This window comes from Abramis brama (genome assembly GCF_963993115.1).
Source record: "Abramis brama genome assembly, chromosome: 5".
In the NCBI taxonomy this organism is placed as follows: domain Eukaryota; kingdom Metazoa; phylum Chordata; class Actinopteri; order Cypriniformes; family Leuciscidae; genus Abramis; species Abramis brama.
Window position 1 is genome coordinate 16,609,511 of NC_139967.1, and position 15,330 is coordinate 16,624,840.

Genomic DNA, 15,330 nt, shown 5'->3' on the forward strand with positions numbered 1-15,330 from the left:
GGAACACTATATAACTTTTGGCCCCCTAGCGGATAAAAAATGCATTTTGCGGAAGAACATTGTTTTGGTTGTGCTTCGTCATGACTATAGTATGAATACGGTTCTTTCTCATAACTAAAAAAAGAGAGAGATATCAAAAAACATTCACTAATAGGCTTAAGAGATATAACCAATTTAGATGGAAAGGATCTGACTAGCTGTAAGTCGTTTCAGTAGCTATACCCATTACTATTGAATTTCAGCACAGCATAATGAAACGACCCTTCACAATGCTTTACAATCAACTCTGTTAGAAAACAACGTGGGAATTTATCAGTTCAATAAAATACCTTAAACACCTTTATAAAAGTAAGTAATAAAAACTTCATCTCCACGTCGTCTTTACAACATTTCAAATCCCTCAGTTCTCACCATCTCCGAAAAGCCAAGCCAATGTTGATTTTCGTTTTATTATGAGCTCTGTGAAGGTCGTGTTCTTTTTTTGCCAGCAGACTCTCCTCTGTGTTTTCTCTCTCTCTAGACTTAGCATGCTTCATGTCAATCTTTCTCACTTTTGTGACAAAAATTCATGCCACTTCTACACCTTACAGGTGTTAGAGCAGCTGGAGCAACATTTCTATTTATGGATATGACCAGTTGTAGCCTGACGTCGTCATACTCAGATCCAGGCTAGACCAGATGCACAAAAAAAGCACTGATCTAAGTATAAACCCTTTTAATAGGCTTACCATAGTGAATCAGGGTAAGACAACACGTTTTGATGGAAGGATTGATGATGTATTGTCTCATTATTTGCCATTTTGAACAAAACAAAAATAGGCTACATAGTGTAGGCCTACCTTTCAATATCTAGGCTATTTAAAAGATAATCAGTCAGATAACATAGTCAAATATACATCTTGAGGACGTCATGTTTTTCCACTCCAAAAGTATTTTACTTAATAATAAAGAATCACTTTAAAAATACTCTTTTGGCTTGTTGAATCCTGACTTAATCTGATTCTGCTTCATTTTCTCTCTGATCTTTCTTATTCGCGCACTGTTGTCTTATTATCTATCCCAGCTTGTAAAGCAACTACTGCAGAAAAAAACTACTCCAGCAATCCAGCCAATGGAGGACGGTGGGGCGGAGAACGCTCTGCAATTGAACTAAAGGACCGCAGGCAGCTGTACACGAGCATCCTCGATTCTACACACGCGCCCACATCACACAGTCAATGGATTACACCTTCTCTCTCCAAGTGCAACACCATCTGACCGTGTACCCGACGCACTTTTGCGAGGACTATAGCTTGGAGTTACAGGTAGGCTATGTTTTAAAAAATGAAGTCAAAGTCGCGGTGATGAGCGCGGTTCCAAACGAACCCTTCTCTCGACACTCTTGGAGATACTTGTCAAACATATGAGCAACACTGCCAGACCAGATATCTCGTACTCTAAAATATGGCAGTGTTATACTTTCTCAGATTCCATGACGCTGTTGAACGCTAAACGCCAGTTTTAGCGCGAGCTCGATGAATGTGCCGCGTGCTGTGATGTTTACATGCTAAGGGACGTTGGAACTGTAGTAGATACACTTCATAGTATTGTAATTGCGTTTAATTTTGAGAGGTTTTAACAGTATCATTTTCGTATGATCTTTGTTGCAACGAGAAGCAAGGATGACCCTTAAAAAAAGCACATATTGGTGGCACGAGGCACTGTTGACATTGCTCTCGGTTTCGTCAATCTCACAGCTGTTTCATTTACTGCAAATGATCAATTATGTATCACCGTACAGTCCCGGGAACCCTGTTGATGCAGACAGTGTCAATTTTCAGTCAAGTGCGCTTTGATCTTCGTTTTCACCTGTTGTGATCTGGCTGTTTGACTGTTGTAGCGTCAACCCTTGAATATATCAGGATTTAGTGCCCTGGGCAATTGTAGGATTATTACCTGTCCTATATCTTGCTGACTGGGAGACCAATTGATTTGGACTTATAATATAAAATGTACAGTTTTACTATGTACTAGGAAACAAATTACAACAGTTATTTAAAGTAATAATTATTTTTCAGAATCCTTGTTGGCTGAATGTTATTGCTTAAGCTGTGTGCAGTTTACAGTACAGAACACTGAACGTACAAAGGACTGGAGCAGAATGTTTCATAAACTTTTTAATTTTTTGCAGCCTTTGTAAGTTTTGTGATCTCTTTCCATAAAAGCATTATGCCCACATAAGTAGTCATATTTATTTAAATTCATGCATTTTATCATCATTGATGCCTTTTGACACTGTTATTGTACTGTTTATTGTGAAGCTGTTTTGAAATGATCTGTATTTTATAAAGCACTATATTAATAAATGTGACTTGTTTGCATTTATTTAGTTAACTAATATAATGCACATGCAGATATTTTTATTCTAAGTATATTACATGTAAGTATTAAACTATTCGTTCTTTTATTTTTAGCCTTTGAAAGTGAGTCTGTCCCTTTAAAGTTTCTCCTCCAGGTGCTGCTTAGATCATCTTTTTTGGGAACAATGGCAGCATACAATTTTCTCTTTCATATTCCTTGAGTGCAAATATGTCACACAAAAGCAGATGTCTTTTCGTAATAAGTAGCTTCCCTCTTCATTAACCCTGGATGTGTACTTTGTCTGCCCAATATTTCAGCTGATATTTGCTGTAGTTAGTCAAGTAAAGAGCCAGATCTTATTTCTCTAGTTTAGACTATTTGTGTATGTTATATTAAATTCTAGTATTAGGGTTAAATATGAAAAAAGTGACACAAAAATAATGTTTCAATTTTAGCCATTCATTGCTGTACTGTCTAACAAGCTTAGCTAATAAACAGTTGTTTGGAGAGAGTAGAGTGAGAGGAAGATGTGAATTATTGATGTTTTCTTGACAGTGTTTTTCCTGTGCAGAGAAAATGGGCTCATCTTTAATTTCTGTTAATATGGCGTGTTTACGAATTAACATTCTCTGCCTTCAAGCTAGCCAGTGGAAAACAGTACAAAGAGAGAGGAATACCAGATATAACAGCATCACTTTTATTGCGTTCATGCATTATAGATGCGTCATATTCCGAACCGTCCCACTGTAGTGTGCTTTTCAGCGATAAGAGAGTAGAACAACTTCAAAGTTTGCTCATTTGACCATTATTTCCTGTCAGGATTCACACGTGTGCCTCCCTGCCTCGTGCCATGTTTTTAAAATTAAGCCATTTTCTTTTTTTTTCTCAGTATTCGGGGAAATGAAATTGCACAGCTTTGGGTGGGAGGTTGGTTTAAATTGTCAGAAAATGTTCATCCCTTGCACCACAAGGTGGCTCTGTTAGTGTAGAGACACCTATGCTCAGAATGACCTCTGATTGAATCCTTTTTTCTTTCTTTTGCACTCCTGTGCAAAGCCTGCCTAACCCTACAGATGCATTTTCTGTTGAGGTTCATTTTTGTGGACTGTCCTACCCACTGTAATGGGCTGCTTATACTTCAGAGTTTGTTTACTGAGTGATAAAATTGCAATAATTAAGATTTAAAAAGAGCCGCAGTTAAGATCACAATGTATATCTTAGCAAATATGTTTTATAATAATAAGAGCAGATTTGTGGCATAATTTTCACAAAGTTTTTTTTATAACATACAGTAAAAAAAAGAAAAGAAAAAACAAGAGCATTGTAATTCGCCTCCCAGGACTTCTGAGCCAGAAGTGACAGCCCATTGCCTCTCCAATACTGTTTTTCCACTGGGAGGGACAAAGCCCACACTTATGGAAAAGCTTTTGTTGAGGAAAATGCCTTGCCTAAGCCCAGGGATATGATATATGATATGATATTATCTTTCGCCATCTATCTCCATTTCTGCTCACAGGAATTAAGTAGCAGAGCTGAGGTTTAGACTCTCTGCAGTATTTACAGCAATACTAGCTATGCTCAATGCACCATATGCTGATAAAAACCTCCTAAAGTGCCAGACGTGTTCATATTTACTGAAAATATGGTGTTAAGTGGTCATTTATTTTGTAAAATGGGTAGGAAAAACTCAATTGTTGTCTCAACATATACTGCTCATTGTCTTGTATTGTTTATCGGCAGGAAGGGTTATTAAGTTTGATGGAGTGAGGAAGGTTGAGTATTTGTGTCCTTTATTTGTGTCCTAGTGTGATGAAGAAAATTAGTTTTCTCAATTAATCTATTTTATAATACATATTCGACAGAAAAGCCCTAGTGTGACTGAGTAAGGCATGTTTGTTGTGTGGCTTCACACTGAGGGTGTGTATTCTTAGCTGGCTTTGAAAGCACCCTGCAGATATTAAAGGTGCAAAAAGGTAGCTCCAAATTAAATGGCACAGTCACAGTGCATAACCAATGGCGGTGTTCAAGGTCGTTTTTTGTCCTTATACCCAGTGAATGCATTGTCGGTTGAGAACCTTTTTTTTCTTCTTTTTTTTTATTAGCTTCTAGGACAGGACATGGTAATACAATATATAAAAAGAGAGCATTGTAAATACAAAAGTCTGAAACAAACTATCATAACAATAAAACAAGAAAGTGTTGTGATTATGTGAAGTGTGTGAGGTTGTGTTGTGCATGTGTACCTATATCTTTCATGTATCTACAAGGCAGAGAATTTGAGGAAAAAGGAGAGAAAAATAAAAAATAAATAAATAACTGAAATAAAGAAAGAAATGGGGAGGGGTTCGGTTGATGAACGCCCCAAGGTAATGCAGGGTGGCCTGTCCACCATTCAGGGGCATTAGAGTGGAACAGAAGGGCATTATGAACTGTTTTCCAATTAACAAATAAGTAATGCAAAACAAAAAAGGCACATTTTACCCTGTTATGTTCTCTGGCTTTGGGCTATAGGCTGATTCATAGCTCAGGTGTGAGACAGTTATGTGCTCTTCCACCTCACTTACATTACAGCATTGGAATGATGTTTCCATATTATGTAGAGGAAACTGGAGGAAACTCATGCACATCATAGATGTCTATACTGTATGTGTGCTATATTATTTGGTCTATTCTTTTGTTCTTTCTATATTGAGTTGTTGTTCACTCGTGGGCCAGAGAAAGGTTGTCAAAAACACTTTTAAATGACTTAAATGATCTTTGCCTGCAAGCCTTTATAAAGCACATTATGTGGATCATAAATAACTTTATGCTTCTCAACCTCCATGACGAGACGTGTCGTCCATTATTGTCATCTTTTATATATATATATATATATATATATATATACACACACATAATTAAATTAATGTAACTTAAGCTAAACTGGCAGTATAAATTGTTTAAACTTGTTTTTGTAGTTCGGGCAAAAAGTTTGTTTTTGGACATTTGTTTTCTTTTTAAATTGCTGTAGGTCATTTGATTGACTGTTTAAAACACAATAGATATCATCAATGCGCTTTTTGGGTAAAACTGCTGTGTAGTTTGGCCATGATAAATGCATTGTCGCTTTAATTCAGCATGAGCGGCGCAGCAAAAATAGTGCTAACGCTATAGCTCTGCTAACGCTTGCAGTGTGAAACCAGCATTAGAATGTCAGTGGAGAAAGGCATAGTTCATCATAAGATCGTAATATACATCATACACTCACTATATTGCTAAATCTACCCGATTTTTTTATATCAACAAAAAATTGTCATAATATTTCACAATACTGTTTTTACTGTATTTCTGATCCCCTTGCAGTCAATAATTTTATCCTTTAAAATCAAAATGACAGAGTTGTGGTCAGAATTATTGGCACCACTGGTAAATCTGATCAAAGATGGCTGTACAAAGAAATCTGCATTGTTTATCATTTTGATCTTTCATTCAAAAAAATTGCAAAAATGTAACCTTTCATTGAAGTAAAAGAATTGAGGTGGTGGGGAAGTCACATTATGAAATAAATGTTTTTCTCCAAAACACATTGGTCATAATTATTGGCACCCTTTTATTAAATACTTTTTGCAACCTCCTTTTGCCAAGATAACAGACCATTCCTCCATACAGAATCTCTCCAGATCCCTCAGATTGCCAGATCCATGCTGGCGCTTCTTCTCTACAGTTCACCCTACTCATTTTCAACAGGGTTCAGGTCAGTGGACTGGATGGCAGTGGCAGAAGCTTCATTTTGTGCTCAGTGACACATTTTTGTGATGATTTTGGGGGGTTTAAGGCTTTCTGACCCCAAGACTCAAGTAATCTCTGCAATTCTCCATCTGTGATCTTTGGAGAGTCTTTGGCCACTCAAACTTTCCTCCTCACTGTGCATTAGGACGATATAAACACATGTCCTCTTCCAGGCAGATCCATAACATCTTTAGTTGATTGGAACTTCTTAATTATTGCCCTGAAGGTGGAAATGGGAATTTTAAATGATTTAGCTATTTTCTTACAGCCACTTTCTGTTTTGTGAAGCTCAACAATCTTTTGATGCACATCAGAACTATATTTTACTCATTGTTATGGATAATTAATGGAATTTGGCCTTTGCGTTTCCTTATATTTATACTCCTAGTCAAGAAGTTATAACAAGAAGTCATGGCTGGACAATTTCATGTTCCTAGTCACCCTGGTGTGGATAAAATTGGATACCAATAATTGTGGCCAATGTGTTTTGGAGAAAAACAATTATTTCATAATGTGTTTTTTTTTTTTTTCACTTTCAATTATTTTACTTTAATGAAAGGTTCGATTTTTTTTGAATTTTTTGAATGAAAGATCAAAAGGATAAACAATGCAGATTATTTCTTTACAGCCATCTTTGATCAGATTTACCAGGGGTGCCAATAATTCTGACCCCAACTGTATTTAAACATTTTTTTCCATGTGATGAAAATTTGTATTCATCCTTAAAATACACTCCTAAGAAAAATGGTTCTAAACAGTACCAAATTAGGGTTCTTTGGCTTGTAACAATAGCAGAACCCGTTTTGGTGCTAAATAAAGAACCATGCTTTGAAAGTGCTATATAGAACCTTAATGGTGTTATAACTAACCTTTTCAACAATATTTATTTTCATTACTATTAGTGTATTATCTTCATATTATTATTATTATTATCATTATTATTATTATTATTATTATTAATATTTATTTATTTTTTTTTTATTTTTTTTTTTAATTGACAGAATGAGCCCTTTACCATGTTAAAAGTGATATAAAGTCATGGCATAGCTTTAACTTTTTTTTGTGACTGGGTATGTTTAGGCATAAAGTCATAATAAAAAAAAAAATCAAACAATATGGATCATAAATTCCATATCTCTGTTACTTACTTTGTGGAGAAGAGAACATGATTATCCTTTAACTGAACAGAGCTGCTCACACTACATGTTCTGTTAAACTGAAAGAGAAAATTAAATGATTGTTACAATTTTTAAAGTTATAATTTATAGACATTTTAAGAAATAAATAATTTACCTGTTGAGAGTATGTTGACAATCTGTGTAGTATAGCTGAGCTCCAGAAAATCAGTAATGAGGAGGCTTTGACAGTTACAGATTTGAAAAACAAAAAGGTGGGAATAAAGAACCCTAAATTCCAACACAAAGAACCATTTCAGCATATAAAGGGTTCTTCAGGACGATACGGTACTAAATAGAACTGTTACTACATGTAAAGAACCTTTAAAGGACCATATTTAAAAAAAAAATTTACTCTACACCCTTCCTTGATTTAGTATATGCATGTCAATGAATATGCTAATTATATCCCGCCTCCACTCAATCACACCAGCTGAGCCAACCAGATAAAGCAACCAATTGACAATTTGTCAGTTTTGACTAGCAAAACAGCTGTTTTAGGGTTGCTTGCTGTAGTAATTGAACAAACAACATCCTGCTCAAATTTATATGACTTCTAGGCCTAGAAATCATACTTTTAAAATTAATTTAAATCAGCCCCTTTGGAAGTTTCTTGAGGTCCCCAGGTTGAGAACCACTTTCCGACCGTGTGAAGCACTGATATTCAAATTCTGGCCAATACAATAAGCTATTAATAGCTTTTTTTAACATGATTGTTTGAGATCCAAAAATAATTGGCAGACCCCCTGTAGTGTTGCCATGGGCCCCCTGAGGGTCACACACCTCCTGTCTCTCTGGTTTTGTTTCTTTTGCTCACAGGAGGCCCATCTCAATGTTGCACAACTTCCAATTAAAGTGTTAGAACGGGAACGGGATAATGATGTTTGACCTTCAGCTAGCCACAGGGAAGAAGCAGTGAGCAATGTTTTGCTCTGAGAAATGGACTGACATTGAAACGGTATACGTTTGCAAAGGTGAAGAGGGAAATAAGTTGATAATTTCTCAAGATATTTCCTTCAAGCGTACTGGTAATTGTGCTTTGTGTTGTGCTAAATCTAGAAGGTTTTAAAAATGTCAGAAATGTGATCGGTTCTATTGTTCGTTGATTGCAAACAGGTCCAGCTCACCAACACAGCATTTAATTAGTTAGATGGTGGGTTATTATATGGCCACATTATTACATAAAGCCATCTTAATTTACTCCATGATAATCACTGTGACAAATTTATTATCTGCTGTCAGGAGCAGGTCGCTTTCCTTCATCATGCATCAATAAATTCTATCACATCTCCTTGCTCCTCTGCACATGACAGCAGATGTTTTCCACATCCCCTGGACACATAACACCACTGTCGTCTGTGGGATGGTGGAAAAAGCATTTTGTACTATATCCACATAACAGCCCATGTCCATGAAGCATCCAAAATTCATGAGTCTGGCAAAGAGAGAGTTACTTTGTTCTTGTGCATCGAAACATCTGCTGTGTAAAAGAATCTCCTCTGTTGCTTTATTTTGAAAACCTTTGGGGGTCAGGAGTGGACCCGACCCACCCAGCATTTGGCGTGTGAAGCTGTTTCTGGAGATGGTGAGGAGTCAAGCAGCATCGTTTTTCTCTCATTATTTATCTCGGCACATATTGTGCACAGGTTCTGAATTATCCATAAGCACTCCAAGGGAAGTTTCAAAGCCCTGTCAGGGAGACTAAACAACTGTGAATACAACACAACATTAGAAAGATTAGCAGTTGAGAACAGGCCGACGCTGAACAGTTCAAGGCTCTCTTTTCTCTCTTTTACATTATTTATCTTATTTTCTTGAGACATCTTCTTCTGTCACTCCTGTTTACGCAGTATGAGGAGCTGCTTGGGATCTGTTATTTTGTTTAGGGAAAAGGGAACAAATCTTGTTTCTTGCCCTGAAGTCTTGTTTGCTTTTGGCTGCTTATAGACCTACTTAAGGGATTTTCTGAACTTAACTTTTTGCAGCAAAGTCAGTGTCACCAAGTTCTAGGTTCATGAAACATGGTTTTGATAATAATCTTTGTGATTTTATACTCTTTACCTTTTAAATCCAGCTTTATAGTGATATTATAATTTGTTTCTGTCTGTTCTTGAAAGTTCAGTAACACTCAGTAACAGAGATGTACATCTTTTGTCTTTCCACTTTGCTTGTCCTAATTTTGTCCTGATTTTCAAATGAGCACATAGCCCTTGCTTATAAAGTTAAATCTTTGTCCTTCATTCAGTCTTCTTATCGAGTCGAGTTTAGATAAAAACGTTTTTATTTTTTTATTAATAGTTCTATTCAGCAAGGATGCATTAAGTTAATCCAGATTTCCATTTCAAATAAATGCTGAACTTTCTAGTCAAATATTAAGCATCACAACTGTTTTCATTATGGATGATGATAAAAAAAAGTAAGGATTCTTTAAGCAACAATTGATTTCTGTTGGATCACGTGACATTGAAGACTGGAGTAATGGCTGCTGAGAATTCAGCTTTGCCAGCACAGGAAAAGGATAGATTTTAAAAAAGAGGATTTTAAAGTGCCCCTATTATGCTATTTTAAAGTTTCCTATAGGGCCCTATCTTACACCCGGTGCAATGCAGCGCCAAGCGCGACGCAAGTGTTTTTGCTAGTTTCTGTCCGACGCAGTTAACATTTTCACGTCCTGCGCCACGTTGTTTAAATAGCATTTGCTCCCATTTAGTTTGCACCAACCCTGGGTTTTAGGCACCATGAAAGTGGTTTGGCTTTTAGCAGTGTTCATCGCCATAGTAACTTGCGCTCCACGGCTAACCTGGTCTGGGGCAGGTTATGTTCCAGGTAAGAGATCTCAAACTGAAAATTGAACCAATCAGCTGTGAGCAAAGGATAAAGTCACTCCACCTGTTTCTACTCCAAATTAAAGGTCACTACATAGCAAATAAAGACAAAATCGTCTGGCTTTTAGGAACACTTATTTAGAATAATAATTTTGTATGATTTAGATATTTTATGTAATTATTAAAGGAACATGCTGTCTTTTTGGGACTTTAGCTTATTCACCATATCCCCCAGAGTTAGATAAGTCCATACATACCCTTCTCATCTCCGTGCGTGCCGTAACTCTGTCTGACGCACCCACCGCTAGCCTAGCTTAGCACAAAGACTGGAGGTAAACGGCTCCAGCTAGCATACTGCTCCAGTGACAAAATAACGGCAACATTTTCCTATTTACATGTTGTGATTTGTATAGTCACAGCATGTACAAATAACAAGGTCACATGAGACACAGCCATCTTCTAACCGTATACATACTGGGAACTATATTCTCAGAAGGCGAAGCACTGCTACTTCTGCGGAGTGATAAGACCATACATAAGTCCATGGTCAGCTCTGCTTGTACTGAGGCTTCCTACACCGTAAACTAAACACAGTATTTTACCATATCAATCCGAGCGCGAGTGGAACACTGGAAGAACTAGTTATTCAACCCAAACCTCCATCGCAAGGACAACTCGAGCAGGACATTTTTCAGTAATCCACTACTCAGTTTGAGGTACATTGAGATGTTGCAACTAATTCCTCACCATCAGCATTAACAAGTGCATGTCCATCAACAAACCGATTATTTTACTTACACTTATTTATTTACCAAGTATTTTTCTAATTAATTGTGGTGAACATGTGGAAACTGTATCAATAACAGTGCATACATTAGCTGAGCTCTAGCGTGAATGACTGATGTAACATAAACGTTGCTAAAACAAATCTTGCTCCATGCTTAATCTTTCCTCAAAGTAGTGAGAACGACAGACAATCTGCATTAATAGACAGTTTTAGGTAACGTTAATAGTGGCCCACAACTGATTAGCAGAAGAATTTCAGTAAGACAATAATAATGTGAGTTAACCAGTTAGCAGGAGACCTACACAATATAAAACTCAAAACTAAGTATTTTGAACACCATCTTTCAAGAGCAAGTGGTTTGTGAATCCTGCATTGAACTCCGAGATTTGAGAAGCAGTCGTCAGTAAAATAAAGGGAACACAGCAAAAGTTTAGGATTATACTGCTGTGGTATCATGGTAAAAATTTATTTTAACCACTGATTCTTCACATGCTCGTCCTTGGGCAGTGAAAAAAAAACTGGCTTTAACTTTTGGCAAGCAAAACAGCTGTTATGGAGTTGCTGTAGTAATTTAACGAACGACATCCTGCTCTAGACCCCCTCATGCATCGGTTCATTAAAATCCAGTCTAGCATATTAAGACTGACATGAAAAGCTTTTCACACTCACAATGTATGATAACAGCACAATCATTGTTAACTTCTTTATATCCTTGTTCATTTAATTCTCTTTTTTTTTTCATTAAGGTAATCTAACACAAAACCATGAGAGTTGTTTCTCCATAATGACCTGCTGCCCAGGGCCGTGCACAGACATTTTGGGGGGCAGTTGCTCAAGTAAAAAAAAAGGCAACAGATTCGTTCAGACTGGCTAATTCATTCATGAAAGATGCAAGTGTCCGCTGACTTTATAAATGTGTCATTGAATCATTGACTCACCCGATACGTTCAAAAACGGTGCATTCAAGAACAAAACCACTGTTGCTGGAAGGCGCAACTATTCTTCTTTGTTTGGAACTGTTTTCGTTGGCAAAATAGAGCAAAAACAGTCAACATTTAATTATTTAATTGCGTCTAATAATTCTCAATTCATATAATGAACTTATTGTTTATTTAATAGTTGTATAAAATGAATATTACATTTGCAGTCGTGTTGATATTCGAGAAAATAGCCTTCTTGCTCATGTGATATAGCTTAACTTAAACACAAAATACAAGAACTCATACAAGGGCAAATCATATCCTGAATTTTGGGGTAATTTTTATTAATTTTGGTAGCATTTCCGACCTTCCGCTGTCATCAATGAAGGCAGGACCGGGAGACGTGGATGTGCAGGGAGGGGCTTGTGCGGTCTCACAGAATTATTAAGAATGACTTGTCTGGCACACACTTAATTGAGAATTTATGCCACAGGTCAAATTTAAACAAAAACTAAAATAATATAAAATAAAAATGTCTTGCAAAAAGAGCACTTCTCTAGTCAGAGGCCAAAAGTGCAGGTGCTTAAGCACCACTTGGGGTCTGTCTGTGCATGTGCTTGCTACTGTCTATGGTAATTCCTCTTATTAGTATAGAGGACACAGACTCTCTCCCTGTGATTCCAGTTGCTTTTCTCTGTACACTGGGATGTGTTGCTTCGGAATGCTAATGAGCTCAAGTAGGACATGAGGACATTACTCAGCAACCAGCACTGATGTGTGTGTGTGTGCATGCCTGTTTGTAGCACCAGCAGGGATTGGGAACATACTGAATTGGTTAGCATGCTTCTTTGCTTGGTTGCATCCTTTTGTAAATCACTTGACAAAGTAGCCAAATATACATAACCCATATCACATGAGGAAGAGTGCTGTTGTGCTGAATATAAATTTTTGAGCTTAGGGTCGAGGTCAAAGAAGCCAAAGCACCAAACTGGTTTGGAGATTGTGAGCGGAGCATCTGTGACTTCCTGATGTTTTAAAGAGCGAGTGAGTTCTGAAAGTGAGTCTGCAGTGTCGGGACTTTCTCCAGCTGAAGTGACAGAGGAAGACCTTGAAGCAGCTGGTGTCCAGCAGTACCTCCTCCCACAGATTACAGCACACCTTTGACAGCCGGAACATTTGTCAGGGCCGCCCACTGCACTGCCCTCTCTGCACTTACTGCTGCATCCCACATGCATGCTCCTCACTGCGAGCACACATGCACAGTAATCAAAATCATATTTTGTTTCATATCTCTGTTTTAATGCAGTTGGTGTGGGGTTTGGAATAGAGTTTGATTGCTCAACGGTAAGATCTGTTCACTTGGTTTGTCTAGTCTTGACGATGATTTGGTAAAATACCACATAAAACGCCATGCAGTTCTGTGTGAAAAATTTACTTTTGAATGGTAGTGTGTTTTTTGTTTTTGTTTTAAAGAACATATACTTTTGATAAATTTAATACGCCCTTGGTGAATATAAGTGACAGTAAACATTTTTACACTGTAAAAAAAATCCATTCATCAAAGAATCCCGTAATATTTCACAATATTAAAATTTGTATTGCATTTTTGATCAAATAAAGGCAGCCTTGGTGAGCATAAGAGACTTCTTTCAAAAACATCTTTCAAAAAACAATCTTACTCACCCCTTGGCATTTAAAAGTCTGAAAATCTATTATAAACCTTGTTTATATCAGGAGAGAAGTTTGAGTCGTTATTTTTATTTGTGTAGTGCTTTTCGCTTGTTTTTCTGTGATCCATTTGACAGCAGCAGAGGCAAAGAAAGTTTTTGATTGAAGATATAGAAAAACCTTTGAAAAACATGCACTGATGAATCGTGCAAAATAAAGCCTGAGACTTTAAGGAAATAGGGTACATTTGTATTATGTTGTCTTTTAATCACATTCACATGGCAATAATGAAAACTTTCGCTGTTTAAATGAGGGAGAAAACTCAACTCTGTCTGCCCTATCTCTCTCACTATAAGCAGGCCTCAGACTGATTAATAATGCAATTGTTCCTTGGAGCTGTGTGTGTATGTGTTCGTCAGAGCAATGGTGCTTGGGCTCCAGTGATTTTGCCTATTTTGTTCTGCTGAATTTATGCACAGTTTCCTCAGAGCGGGATAGTGAGCTCTTCTCCCCACACCCTCTTTCTATTTCTTCTCCTTTTATTCTCTCTGTCCCTTCCTCCCCTACTCTGCAGCAGCTTGGGTTATCTTTTATAGTTTTACTCTCATATCTGTAAACTTGCTGCTGGAATGCCTATATCTGTTGTCCAGAGCTACTTCAGACACAACTGTGCAAACTTTTTTCTTGAATTCAGCACATCTACAGACGTTTGTCAGAGAAGGTTGCCTTTTCTCTGATGATGGGTAAACTGAGGACACAAACAAAAGAAGGCTGAAAGACCACGTATAGAGTCCGTAATTGCTACTACATATTTTTGTAGATGCGTCACAAGTTGCAACAGCAAAGTACTTTGAACATTGCCCTACAATCTATGAGAACAGTGTCATATCAGAAACTCAAATTAAGAGTTGAGAGTGCAACTGAGCACAATTGAAGATTTACCTGAGCTTTAAATCTGAAGCAGATTTAGAACATTTCTAGAGTAGCGGCACCCTGCACGGGATAGATTTGAGCCACTGAATGAAAAATTATAATAAGTTCATATGAATATCTTGAATACTGTAATAGAGTGATAGCCTATCTAATATGTATGCATGAATTAGTGTAACAAACAGACTCCATTTAGAAACTATTCAGTATGTTTATTTATTCTGTTTTAGAGAAGTTGCAGTCATTAGCATTTGCAAATCAGGTCATGCTAAAAATGTTTAGATCCCAGTGTCTTAATCTGGCTTCCAACAAGAGCTGCTGCACAACATAAAAGTGCTAACAGCAAGGCTACAAGAGAGGGACCAGCAACACCAAAGTAACCAACCCCCCCCCCCCCCCCCCCCCCCACCCCCACCATTATTATTTTAATGGTAAATAATCCATTGTGTTCCATGTTTTTTTTGTAATTTGAGCTAAAGAAAAAAAATCTGATTTCCCAGTTTTGTTGATTTGAAACATATATTGAAACATCTTGACGGACATTCCAATTTAAAGTACATATGAAATTAAATTCACCCATTAGGGTTGTGCCGATAGACGATAGTATCGTGTATCGACGATAGACAGAGATATCGCCGATGGCAGATGCCTTTGACGATATCAATACGATAATTGGCTCGTTTTTCCATTAATGTATTAAATCATTATTATTATTATGAAGCTAGTATAGTTATTAAATTAATTAGGAACTACAATTATATGCCTTGCCTAAATTCATAACGACATCACCACATAACCACACTTGCGCCATATCACGCGCGTATGAGGACTCCTCAAAGAAAATGTTTTTAAAACAGACAAAACAAAAACTACATCCCAAAACGAAATTTCATTGCAAGGTGATCCATTCACAAATT

The 15,330-nt window shown here is 37.1% G+C and overlaps 1 protein-coding gene across 2 annotated transcripts in view; it reads left to right on the plus strand.

Annotated features, from left to right (window-relative positions):
- Positions 1-1,163: 1,163 nt before the first annotated feature.
- Positions 1,164-15,330, plus strand: part of zmat4a (zinc finger, matrin-type 4a) — a 137,872-nt gene continuing 123,705 nt past the window's right edge. For both annotated transcript variants that reach the window (XM_084115302.1, XM_084115303.1), the window contains exon 1: positions 1,164-1,304. In XM_084115302.1, the coding sequence (XP_083971428.1) occupies positions 1,218-1,304 (87 nt within the window). In that variant the 5' untranslated portion in view covers positions 1,164-1,217. The remainder of the gene's footprint in view (positions 1,305-15,330) is intronic.